Source organism: Cricetulus griseus (assembly GCF_003668045.3).
Source record: "Cricetulus griseus strain 17A/GY chromosome 1 unlocalized genomic scaffold, alternate assembly CriGri-PICRH-1.0 chr1_1, whole genome shotgun sequence".
Taxonomy (NCBI): domain Eukaryota; kingdom Metazoa; phylum Chordata; class Mammalia; order Rodentia; family Cricetidae; genus Cricetulus; species Cricetulus griseus.
The window spans coordinates 98,991,866-99,004,520 of NW_023276807.1; the positions used below are offsets into that span (position 1 = coordinate 98,991,866).

Below are 12,655 nucleotides of genomic sequence, written 5' to 3' on the forward strand. Positions count from 1 at the left end.
TGCTTGTGAACCTCCATGGGGTTGCTGGGAATTGAAGTTAGGACTGCTTGAAGAACAGCCAGTGCTCTTAACTACTGAGCCATCTCTCCACCACCACCACCCCCCCCCAGCCCCTCATATATGAATCTTAAGTCTCCATTCTGTGGAGTCTTTACTACAGTTCAAGGACTACTCTCCAAGAAAGGCAACTCCATTTAAGCACATCTCAATCATACTGGGTCCAAGACCTACCCCATAACTCCGAATCCTACTGCTAGCCCTCCTGCCAAAGCTACTTCTAGTACCTGGGTAGTCTCAAACCAGCATTCCAGGAGAGATCTCTTCCCTTCTCCACCTGTCCTAGAGGATTACAAACCTGTTCTTTAGTCTGCTCTGGAACTCAAATAGGCACACAAATATGTATAGCACACTCAGTATTCACATCCCACAGCTTGCTCAAACTACTCTTGAACTGGAAACCCTACACTCTCAGCTTGAAGTGCTGAAAGTACAGAGGCATGCCACCTTGCCAGGCCAAATTTTAAATTCATATATGGTTCCACTTGCCATTCTTTCCCTACAGCATTACCAAGTTGGTTGTGCTACTTAGATCACAAAAATATCCCAGTGGGGCTGGAAAGATGGCTCAGTGGTTAAGATCACTTGCTGGTCTTGCAGAGGACCTGGGTTCGGTTCCCAACAATCCTTAACTCCATCTGGCACTTTCTTCAAATCCCCACCAGCACCAGGTGTTGCTCCCAAAGATGAGAAAGACCACTGACCAAATCATCATGGCCAAATTAATTAAAGCAAGCATTTTTATTCGTGAACACAGGCTGCCTCCCTCTTAAAGTGAGGTTCTAGAGGTCAGCATCAGATGTGAGGAAGACAAGGCTTTTATAGCTCATGAGTAGGGGATTCCCAAAAGGGGGATTTGACAGGTAAAATAGGTAGGCTTATAGGAGCAGAACATAACAGGTGGTCAAAACAAGATCATCACAAAAGGTAGTCATATAACCTTTTGAAACAAAGGTAGGGTTGTAAGATGGTTATAAACAACTTTGTGAAACAAAGGCATCATTGCTATTCCTGGAGCAGGCAATACAGAATTTGTGGTTAAGGTTACAAGTGGGACATAACTCAATCCTGAGAAATGGAGGTTTAATCATAAACGGGAATGGACCTTGTTTTTTTTTTTTTTTTTTTTCTATAAGATATATGGCTTTTAAGCCTAAGATTGAGGAAAGCTGGTTCTTTACAGGCATATACGTGGTAAACATACATACGTTCAGGCAAAACAGCCAAGCACATAAATCTTTTCTTAAAAAAAATGTTAAGGGACCAGATAAACGGCTTAGCGGTTAAGAAACACTTGTTGCTCTTGCAGAAGACCCAAGTTAGGTTCCCAGCATTCATGGGGAATTCATGGAAAAGAAAAAAAGATCGAGTTTCTGCCAGTACAGTTTTGGTTTCTTTTCAGATTTAAACGTTTGAGCCTTCTGGGATTTACTTGATGTTAAGCAGTAAGGGAGGGGGCAGTTTCTGTTTTTCCAAATAGAGGTCCAGCTGTCTCAGTGCCGTTAGATTGTAAAATTTTTCGCACTCCAGCAGCTTATTAGCAGACTATGTATCTGCTCTTCTTTGCATACTCAGGGGATGCCGCGCAGGCGCCGCGTCATCAGCAGAGGCAGCTGGTCCAGGATAAACCGAGCACCGCCTTTGGGGGATGGGGGTGTATAGGAGAGGGTGGGCGAAGACCCGGCTACCGCGGGAAGAACAAGGCCCGCCCAGTCGAAGGCGAAGCCCCGCCCACGGACCCAGGCCCTCTCCTCTAAGGTCTGCGGAGCCAAGGGTGCTTTCCCAGACAGTAAGTCAAACAGCAGACGAGTCGTTATTTGCATAGAGGTGGGGCCTCAGAAGAGAGACCAAACCTTCCCAGAGCGCGCCTCATTTTCATAGAGTCCTTCACCCACCCACCCCCCGCAGGGGAGCAGATAGCGCTTCCTCTCACTGCAAACTTCCTCGCTGATCTTCCGCCTTCCTCTGCGGCCTTCCGTGTCTCCGGAGTTCCGAATCCAGATGCTTCCCAAGCGGCGGCGAGTGCGGGCTGAGTCCCCACGCCGCGCTGTTGCTTCCTCCGCGCCGGCGCGCTTCCCGGGGGTGGCCATCTACCTGGCCGAGCCGCGCATGGGCCGCAGCCGCCGGGCCTTCCTCACAAGCCTGGCGCGATCCAAAGGCTTCCGCATCCTAGATACCTACAGGTGTGCGGCTCCTGCGAGGGCCCGGTGTTGGTGGGATGCCAGCCTTGCGGGGGGCTGGTCTAAGCCGGTCACCCCAGTGTGTGGACCCACCGTGGTGCAGGGATGGAGATGGTTCTAAACACCTGCGGCTTTGCGATCTAGGCCACCCCTAGCACTTCGCGGTTGCGGTACCTTCCTCCTACTCCAAGTTCCTCATTTTGAAAGGGTGCCATCAAGCCGGAAGCTTCTTAAAGAGCCATACAAGGAAAAGTAGTTAGTGAGCCATATTTGCTAGCTGCTCTCCCTTCCAGTGAGCCAGCGGTCCTAGGATGTCCTGAGTTCGCAGAATTCACCAACCAGCTCCTGTAGAGAGAGAACATGCCCAGGGCAATAGAGTAACTTTTCGATTGAGGATAATAAAGGAACTTGGAGCCTGTGCCCTCTGGCTGGCTAGCTTGTTTGCCCCCCACCCCCAATAATGAAACATTCCTAAAAGACTAGTGCACCGAACTCAGGAGTGGAGAAAACAAATTGGATTGCACAGGGCTCTACATTTTTACAAGATAGCTTTCTTTGGATTTCTCCAATGTAAAGGAAAAACAGACCACTGTGTTTACTGGGGCATGTAGCAAGAGTTTGCCTACTGGGGTTTGAACAAATAGACCAAGACTCTTGCATCTGGATTTAAATTTTAGCAGAGTGAGATGCCTGCTTGTAATCCTAGTGCAAGGGTACTAAAGTTCAGGCCAGCATGTCCTACACAGCAAGTCCCCAAACAACAGTTAACATTGAGATCAGAACCACCTGGCCCTGGCACCTGCCATACCCCAATCCCTGTGGCAGAGGGTGGCAGACAAATTAACAAGTCAAACTGGCTTGTGAGAGTGGCTGCACCAAAAACCAGGTGGAGGAGTGGAGAGGTGTTCATCCATTTAGGAGGGGCTACGAAGGCTTTCCAGAAGAAGGGGCGTTTGAAGAATGCAGGGCAGTCACCATGCAGAGGACACTGCAAAAGCAAAGGTTTGGGACAGGGGCCCTTGGTTTCATTCTCCTCCTCTTTTCCCAGCTCAGAGGTGACACACGTGGTGATGGAGCAGACTTCAGCCAAGGAGGCCATCTGCTGGCAGAAGGACATGGGCGCTCATCTCCCAGGCTGCCCCCAGCCCATTCTGCTGGACATCAGCTGGTTTACAGAGAGCATGGCAGCTGGGCAGCCTGTCCCTGAGGAGGTCCGGCACCGCCTGGAGGTGAGCTAGTGAAGGACTAACTCGTCTGGGACAGATGGCACACTAGCAGTGCCTCGGTGTCCTTGGGGGGGGGGGGGGTAAGGGTTCTCCCAAGACTGCAGAGGGCCCTGGGAAACCAATAGAGGGCTCAGCAGGGATTTGGGGGCTAGACCATCCCACCTCTGTTCTAACCATTTGGCACCTACTTACTTCTAGTATATTTAGGTATTTCTTCCTTAGTACTTGGGATGAACTGAGTTGGCAGGGGCCTGTCCTTGAGATGCTCTGGAGCCAGACTGCTAGGAGACAGGAGGCAAGCTCCCTCCCTTCTGAGACCTCAGTCCCCAGCCCACATATATAGAGTTGAGGGGTAGAGTACATGCCAGTCCTGCAGCTTCATGATGACCTGTGCCTTATCCTTTTGCAGGTAGCTGAACCCAAGAAGGAGCCCCAAAGCTCAGTGACGATGCCAACTTACGCCTGTCAGCGTCCCACAGCACTCACACACCACAATGTTATCCTCTCAGTAAGCTGCATCTATGAGCAGATGCCCGCCCCAGAGAGAAGGGACATGGGTATAGCAGGTTGGTAGCTAAAAGTTTGAGGCAAGGTCTCATGTCCACCTTGTACCTTAACCAAGGGCCCTCCCCGCAGGAGGCTCTGGAGACACTGGCAGAGGCTGCAGGTTTTGAAGGCAACGAGGGCCGCCTTCTCTCCTTCTACAGAGCAGCCTCGGTGCTCAAGTCCCTGCCCTGCCCTGTGACATCCCTGAGTCAGCTGCAGGGGCTGCCCCACTTTGGAGAACATTCCTCTAGAGTAATCCAGGTATGTGCTTGTCATACTGAGTGGGGTGAGTGTGTGCAGTAGGGAGTCCTGGGCCTGGTAGAACAGCAGAAGATTTGGTGGTTCATATCCCAGTCTGGAAGGATGGGCATGCACACAAATGCTGCTTCGAAGCCACAATAAACCATCATCAGCACAGATTCCTGGTCTGTGAGTTAGTTTGTTCCCCGTCCTAGTGTGGATGAGTAGATTCGGTGGTGGTTGCTACTGGCATTGGTGTCATTGTTAACAGTCCCAGGATATCTGGGGAGTATAAGAAAGCTCCCTGAAATGTTTTTTTAAGGACCCAATATTGAACCAGACTTTTGTATACTTTTCCTTCAAGAATCTATAGTATCAAAAGCTGCTTTTAGATGAAGCCATACATGTTCCTAAAGGTAAACATTGGTGTATCCTGGGACTCATATGAGGAGTGAGCCATACCACAGGCCCCATTGACTGTTATAACTCCAGCCCTGAAGAGCTCTGTGGCTAGAGCTATGGTCACTCCAGCTGTGCCTTGCAGTTTAGGTTACCTCCCTGGGTACAGTCTCCATTTCCAGTCCTGCTGGTCCCTGACACCACAGAGCCCCCCTGCAGAGTATGGAATGAACAGCCTCACCCTTGGGCTCAGAGTTTTGTTTCATTTCCTATCCCAGGAGCTGCTGGAGCATGGAGCATGTGAGGAGGTGGAACGAGTTCGCTGCTCAGAAAGGCATCAGACCATGAAGGTGTGCACTGGGGAAGGGAGCAGCTAGGACCCTGGCAGGTGTGCACAGTACATGCCGCAGCATAAGCAAGAAGCCAGCAAAGGCCTTTTCACCCAGCCCTGAGGTCATAGTAGGTCACTAAGAAATGGCAGCTGACCTGACATCTGATAGGCACTAGGCTGCCATGTGGAGAGCAGGCAGAGGCTGTTTTGAGCATAGGGAATTTTCTGCTTCACTCATCACCATCTGGTTTTTTGATGGAATATTCTCGTATGTATTAAAGAGCACACTGAACAAAATATGTGTGATGAGATGTGGAGGGGGCTGCCACCTTGCATTGCCCCATCTCTGTGGTCTCAGGTATCATACTTGGGGCCGTGGGTCTGCCTGTTTCTATGGGGCACTTGACTTGTGCCTAGTCACTGCTAACCTGATATGGAAGTCACCTGGGTGCTTTGCTTTTATCTGCTCTGACACCTTCTGCCTTTCCTTTTGTAGCTGGAGATTGTTAGGTCAGTGGCCTGAGATTTGTGGCCTCCTGGGAGGGTGAGGCTCATGGTATCTTGGGACGCTGCACAGAACACTGTCAAGAATTATCAGGGAGGGCCTGGAAGAGAGTTCTCTAGCCAAGAGGCCTGGCTCTGGCCATTCCGGGAAGATAGGCAAGAGTCTGAGCTGAAGTGATATTGGTGTTGATGCAGGGAAGTGAATGGTTCCTCTATCAGTCTTAGTCCCAGCCCAGACATATATGGTCTCTGTGATGAGCAAAAGAACCAAGACATTACTCTTTGTGAGGGTTTCCTGGGCAAAAGAGAAAGAGAAGCACTAGAAGATGTAAGAGGTGTCTCTTCTCCATTCTGCCTCGTGGGCAGCCCAAAGTCCTAGAAAATGTCCACACCAGCAGAAAATTTTATTAGTAATTAGAATTTTTTTTGGTTTGTTTTTTCCAGGATAGGGGCTTGATTAAGACTTTTTCATACTGAAACTGAGGCTGGCCCCAAACTCAAAGCAATCCTCCTGCCTCTGCTTCCCAAGTGCTGAGATTATATGCCCGAGGACCTCCCACTTGTAAAAATAAATAATGCAGTTTTTAGCTCAGTATTTTACTTTTTGTTTTGTTTTGTTTTTGTTTTCCAAGGCAAGGTTTCTCTGAGACCTTGGCTATTCTGGAGCTTGCTCTATAGACCAGGCTGGCCTTGAACTCACAGAGATCCACCTGCCTCTGAGTGCTGGGATTAAAGGTATATGACCACCACTTGGCAGTTTTAATTTTTAAAATTTTTGTTTATATATTTGGGGGAAGGCACGCACCATGGCACATGTGGAGGCTAGAGGTCAACTTGAAAGGGTTGGTTCCCTTTCTACTAGGTAGCGTCCAGGGATGGAACTCAAAACTTCAGGCTTGGCAGCAAGTGCCTTACCTGCTGAGTTTCACCAGCTGTCTGTCTGTCTGTCTTGAGACAGTTTTGCTTTGTAGTGCAGGCTGGCCTAAGTCTCCTAAGTGCTAGACTTTTTGTTTGTTTTGTCTTTGTTTTGGTGGGCTGAAACACACTCTGTAGGTGGACCATTTTCCTCCTGCCCTCATCCGCCAAATGCCAAGATACCAGAATGCACTGCCATATTCAAATCGTGCCAGATTATTTTTTGCAGGTTCATTCTTTACATTACATATATGTATGCACATGTAGGTGTGCGTATGTATATGTACACTTGAGTGAGGTGGGCAGAGGTGACAGATCTCCTGGAGATGTAGGCAGTTGTAGACTGCCAGGTCCTCTGGAAGAGTAGTACTTGATCTTTTTGGTTTGGGTTTTGTTTTCTTGAGACAGAATTTCTCTGTATAGCCCTGGCTGCCCTTGCTCTATAGATCAGGCTGACTTTGAACTCAGAGATCCATCTGCCTCTGCCTCCTGAGTGCTGGAATTAAAGGCGTGCACCACCACTGCCCAGCTAGTACCAGGTTTTGAAAGCAGGTTCTGTCCATTGCAATGACAGTGCTCTGTCTAATGCTGTGAGTTCAGAGAGTCTGGGAAAATAGGGCTGAGAAAAGCCCTGGAAGGGCAGGGCCAAGACTGCTCTTCTACAAGGCAGCTCCATTTTGTTTGTTTGTGATCAGCGTCTTGCTTATAATTAAAGGCTGTCCTAGAATTTGAGATCTTCTGCATCTGTCTCCCAGGTGCTGGGATGACAGGCATGCCTGGCCACAGCTGGCCTCCGCCCTCCTGACACAGATGGGTATCCTCCACTGTTAGGAGACATAGTCACAGAGGTTGGACCATGTATCCAACGTCTACTCCAGTGTGGGCTGTCCTTAGTCTCATTCTAAAATTCCTGGGGAGAGTTTCTCAGTGACTGGCACAGAGCAGGCAAAGGCTTAGTCCAGGCTTCCATGGACCATTTGGTATTTGAACCTTTGAAAGCAAAGTCTCCACACCTGCTGTGGTAGATACTAGTCAGGCCTCCCTTTGAAATCGCCCTCTTTGTTCACTCCTCCTTAGTTTTGCTGTTGAAGGGAACACATAGTGAGTCCCAGCTGTCATAAGTGGAGGCAGTTTCCCAGTGAAGTAAAAACCTAGTAAGCCTATGTCAGGATAACTCTTTGGGTCTGTGGTAAGCTTAGGATGCGCCCGTGCATTAAGGGGACAGACATTTTATAAAGGGTGAAGAGAGAGTTTCCTGAAGCTCTCTGGTAGTTGGGCAGCTGAAATCTGCTGTCTCTAGGAGGACTATTCTCAGTGTATAGTCTCCTTTGAGAGTGGTCTGGGTAGGCCAGACTCTAGGATTGGGTCCTTGTCCTGTGTCACTCAGCATGAAGGCAACACTCTCAGGGAAATCTTCCATGGACTTTGCTCCTGACCTATCCATCCCTTCTTCTCCCACGTAGCTCTTCACCCAAATCTTTGGGGTCGGTGTGAAGACTGCTAACCGGTGGTACCAGGAAGGATTGCGAACGCTGGATGAGCTCAGAGAACAGCCCCAGAGACTGACCCAGCAGCAGAAAGCAGGTAAACTTCCCAGAGATGCCTGGACCTGAGAGCTCTACACAATGAAGCCTTTAGCCCGCTGTGGAACATGCTGCCTCCCTGAGTGCCGGGGAGCAGCTGGTGCAGAGGGATCCTGGCTCCCTGTGGTTTTCTCCCTGTAGCTAGGGTCTATCATGGCCCTCTCTCAGTGATTGTTGTCATAGCATTGCCATGGCATCTGGGCTTCATTTTCCTCCTGTTTGATTTCCATTGTGCTGGGGATAGTCTTGGTCTGGGCCTACATGTCCAATGTGCTGTCCGGTGTATAGTTTTGTGGTTCAGGTGCCTCCATGAGCAGAAATAACATAAACCTTGGATTTGTTATGCCTAGTTTGAGGTCTCTCCTCTATTTGCTAGGTATGTAACCATGGCTTCAAGACTAACCTGAGTCTTGGTTACCTTCTGTGGGAAACACAGATAAAATAATAAGTGCCTTTGGAAGTCAGTAGGTGATGAGCAGACTCTTGGTCTATGTAGCCTGCCTGGTCATTCTAAGTGGTCTTGGCTGGAGACTTGCTGAAGGGCGCCATGGCCTGCCAGTGGCCTCTCCAGGGTACTGCCTGCTTCAGTTTCTCTTCCCAGGGCAGGGTAGACAGGATAGCCAGCAGTGTTTACTAAGGGCTTGCTGTGTGTTAGGCATTGCCATTCCTCATGCTTAAACCTCCCTAACTGAGCATGGAGGGCACAGTGGTGCCCTTTGACAGGCAAGAAGACAGAATAGGCCAAAGGAGAGATGGCTAGTAGCAGACCCATCTTCATCACATCTTTTACCACCTTTTGGTTCCCTTTGATTAATGGAGAATTTAAAACTTTAAAGGGGCTGGCTTCATCTTGCCTGTGCTAGCTTCATTGTCCCATGTAACTCTGAAAGATTTGTTTGTTTTATTGTGGTGTTGGGGATTGAACCTTGGACCTTATAAGGCATATGTTAAACTCTCTGCCCCAGCTCTCTGGTATGTAGCCCTGGCTGACCTGAAACTCTATATATAGACCTCGCCTGTCTCAAACTCACTGGAGTTTTACAAGATACTATGTTTGTCGGGGAGTTAGGTAAAGGATACAAGGGAACTTGTTTATTTCAATTGCATGTGAATCTAGTTATTCCAAAATAATAATTTAAGTTTAAAAGGAGAAGTGAATCATGTATAGTATCTCACTCTGCTCTGGCCCTGATTGGGGATGTCCTTCTGTATTGGTTGGTGAATAAATGCTGATTGGCCAGTAGCCAGGCAGGAAGTATAGGTGGGGCTACCAGACTAGGAATGCTGGGAAGAGGGAGGCTAGAGAAGCCGCCAGAAAGATGCCATGTAGCCGCTGAAGGAGTAACAGGTCTGGGCATTCGTCAGTAAGCCAACACCACATGGAATACTTAGATTAATAGAAATGGGTTAATAAATAAGAGAGTGCTATCCAGTAAAAACCCTAAGCCATCGGCCAAACAGTTTATAATTAATATAAGCCTCTGTGCGTTTATTTGGGGCTAAACAGCTGTGGGACTGGGTAGGATAGAAACTCCGTCTATTTGGCCCCAAACTTTCCCTCTGCCTTTCCTACAGCCATGGGGCTGTGGCGGCTGCTGTGTGCTGGCGGGGGGTGGGTGGGGGTTGGGGGGTGGGAGTGGTGGAGCTCAATGAGGAAGAGGAATTGTGCTGCCCACAGGGCTCCAGTACTACCAGGACCTGAGCACCCCAGTTGGGCGAGCTGACGCTGAGGCTCTGCAGCAACTAGTGGAGGCAGCCGTGAGACAGACCCTGCCTGGAGCCACTGTCACACTGACTGGCGGTTTCCGGAGGTAAGAGGGCCCACCATACCATCCGAGTATACCCCAGGCTCTTCCCAGAGGCAGGGACTTGAGTTGTGGACACCGAGGTGGCCTTTTCCACTCACTGAAAGGAGCAAGGCTCTGTGCCAAGGCCTGAGAATCCAAGTTTCTCTTTCAGGGGGAAGTCACAAGGTCATGATGTGGATTTTCTTATCACTCACCCTGAGGAGGGCCAAGAAGTGGGGCTGCTGCCCAAAGTGATGAGGCACCTACAGAGCCAGGTGAGGGCCTCCAGTGCCCTGCCCAGGATCGGCCCCTGACCTGAACCATGGCCACACGCACTCGGCCACACCTGCCTCCCCTCTTGCAGGGACTTGTCCTGTATCACCAGCACCATCGCAGCCACTTAGACTCTACCCACCTCCTACGGCAGAACTATACCATGGACGCTTTTGAGAGGAGTTTCTGCATCTTGTGCTTGCCCCAACCCCCACATGCAGCTTTAGGGGGGACCCTGCATCCCTGTCCAACATGGAAAGCTGTGAGGGTAGATCTTGTGGTCACCCCCAACAGCCAGTTCCCCTTTGCTCTTCTAGGCTGGACTGGCTCCCAGGTAAGTCATGTATTCCTTAAGGGGGCCTGGGGCTGGGGTGGGTCAGCCCTGCTAAAAGTACTTGTCTCCATCTCTCCCCAGCTTTTTGAGCGTGAGCTACGGCGTTTCAGTCGGCAGGAGAAGGGGCTATGGCTGAACAGCCATGGGCTGTTTGATCCTGAGCAGGTAAGTTGCCAGGAGGAACTAGGGTAAAAAACAGTTGCCATAACCTGAATCTTGGTCCACAATTTCAAATATGATGTACACTGCCGGGTAGTATGACATGGTCTCAGCTACACTGCACAGTAACATGGCCTGGTCCCAGCCATGCAATGGAAGCACGGCCTGGGCCCAGCTACACTGCATGGAAGCATGATCTGGGCCCTAGTGCTAACACTCTTGTTCCTTGTAGAAGACATTTTTCCATGCAACTTCTGAGGAAGACATTTTCAGACTCCTGGGCCTCAAGTACCTTCCTCCAGAGCAGAGAAATGCCTGATCCTGCCTGCTGGCCACCACACCCACCCACAAAAGATGAGGAGTTGCCTCATGTTTGACCAGGAATATTTCTAGACAGAAAGTGGGCTTCCACCCCATGACCTAACATATGCAAATGGAATTTTCAGCTGCTGGAACACTGGCAAGATGTGACCTTGAGTCAGCTTTCAACCTCCATACTCCTCGAGGTGAAGGGCTCTGAGCAGTTCATACATCAAGGAACTGTGGCAGGGTCTGAAGTCTTGGTTGTGGTCCTGGTGTGAGCATTTGATCTGTCCACTGTGGTTGCTGTCTGCTGCAGGATACCCTATTCAATGTTCCAGAAAAGAGACAAGTGTCCCTGCCCTGTGCTGAGCTGATATGGGAAATATAATTCTGGCTGTGAGTTATTGCACAGAAGCAAGAAGCCTGACTGAGGGCTGTGCTGCCCCTGGAGAAGGAAGTGGCCCAGGTCAGAAACCTCCAGTGCTGAGGCTGTCAGGCACCACCACCCACAGAGCTGGGCAACAGACTTCATAAGCAGTACAGCCCCAAAATCAGAGCCGCACATGCCTCCTCTTCCACTCCAGCCTGGGCTGAGCCTGGCCTGCCCTCCCACAATCCCCTGTGCATCCATCCACAGCCCCAGCAGTGAATTCTGGGAGAGCTGGTTCCTAGGACAGAGACTGTGCAGCCCAGCCTAGCAGCCTTACTGAAAACCATCAGGATCAGTGGGCAGCAACTAGGTGCTCTTGCTGTCCTGAGTTGTGAGGCACAGGCTCCCTGATCCTGTCTCTTAACGACATGTGTCCGTCCGCCACTTTTGACAACCCTGCAGCAGTTTTAAACTTGCAGTCCTCACGAAGGTCCCGTGGCTCCAGCATCTCTGTCACCTCTTCAAGTCTCAGCTGTACCCTTCCAGTTAAGCCTCCCCCACTTTCCCAGTTCACTTCCTGTCTCTGCTTCCAGACCCTGAGTGACCTACCCCTTCACCTTCTCCGAGGCAGAAACACTCAAGTGGGCTCATCACAGTGTCCTCTATTCCCTCATATCCCAGGCACGCTCTGGCTCGAAAGGCCCTAGCCCTTGCCTACCGTCCAACCAGTGCCACTTTATCCTGCCTTCTTCAGGACTTGACGGAGGAGAGCCTCCTAGATCAATCACCATATTAACAAGTATTTTAAAGATTAACATTCAATAAAATGGATTCTTATGGAGTATAGCTTTTATGAGTTTTAGCATGTGCGCGCATGTGCACGAGCGCGCGCGCGCGCGCGCACACACACACACACACACACACACACACACACACAGAATGGCCACTTCTGCCACCATCAGTGCACAACAGCTCTGTCCTCCAGAACATTGCCTTATAGCATATTGGTATAGGTGACAGGCTTATCCCAACCCATTCATTTGGTTTTGTCCCTACAAATAGGTCATAGATGTACAACTAGCCTTTATTATGTAAGCTGTTGTTGGCCTCTTTGTTAGCAAATGCTCTTGAGGTTCCTGCAATTGTTACAAGTATCAAGCTTGTTTCTCCCATGTGTTGCTACACCTTGTGAGCATTCCACTGTGCTTAGTTCCTGAAGGTTTTCACAGGCTTTGTGATTGTAACTAGAGCTGCTATGGGCATACATGTAAGCATTTCCTGTTGCTGGGACAAAAGCAACTTAAGGGAAACAAGGTTTATTGTGGCTCACAGTTCAAGTTTCAGTCCATCATGGCCTGGAAGGCATGGAACCTGAGGGAGCTGGTCAAGGTGACACCTTGGCCACGAAGCAGAGATGAGTGTGCATGCTCAGCTTTTTTATGCATTAG

General features: G+C 49.9%; 1 protein-coding gene and 1 long non-coding RNA gene across 4 annotated transcripts; one reads left to right on the top strand and one right to left on the bottom strand.

Annotated features, from left to right (window-relative positions):
- Positions 1 to 779: 779 nt before the first annotated feature.
- On the bottom strand, positions 780 to 3,371 carry LOC118239671. Its single transcript, XR_004772435.1, has 2 exons — positions 3,046 to 3,371; positions 780 to 2,582 (listed from the first exon to the last, which is right to left on the bottom strand). It is a non-coding gene; the product is annotated as an uncharacterized LOC118239671 (long non-coding RNA).
- Positions 1,694 to 12,051, top strand: Polm (DNA polymerase mu). Of its 3 annotated transcripts, none has more exons than XM_027388194.2 (11): positions 1,694 to 1,846; positions 3,286 to 3,466; positions 3,873 to 3,971; positions 4,100 to 4,270; positions 4,927 to 4,998; positions 7,862 to 7,982; positions 9,660 to 9,792; positions 9,941 to 10,043; positions 10,133 to 10,375; positions 10,457 to 10,540; positions 10,767 to 12,051. In XM_027388194.2, the coding sequence occupies exons 2-11, from the start codon at positions 3,308 to 3,310 to the stop codon at positions 10,851 to 10,853; spliced, it is 1,272 nt and encodes a 423-aa protein (XP_027243995.1). In that variant the 5' UTR covers positions 1,694 to 1,846; positions 3,286 to 3,307; the 3' UTR covers positions 10,854 to 12,051. The 3 variants fall into 3 exon arrangements, with proteins under 3 accessions (XP_027243995.1, XP_027243994.1, XP_027243996.1); XM_027388193.2 differs by lacking the exon at positions 1,694 to 1,846 and adding an exon at positions 1,871 to 2,240; XM_027388195.2 differs by lacking the exon at positions 1,694 to 1,846 and adding an exon at positions 2,104 to 2,240 and having other exon boundaries at positions 3,291 to 3,466.
- Positions 12,052 to 12,655: the final 604 nt, after the last annotated feature.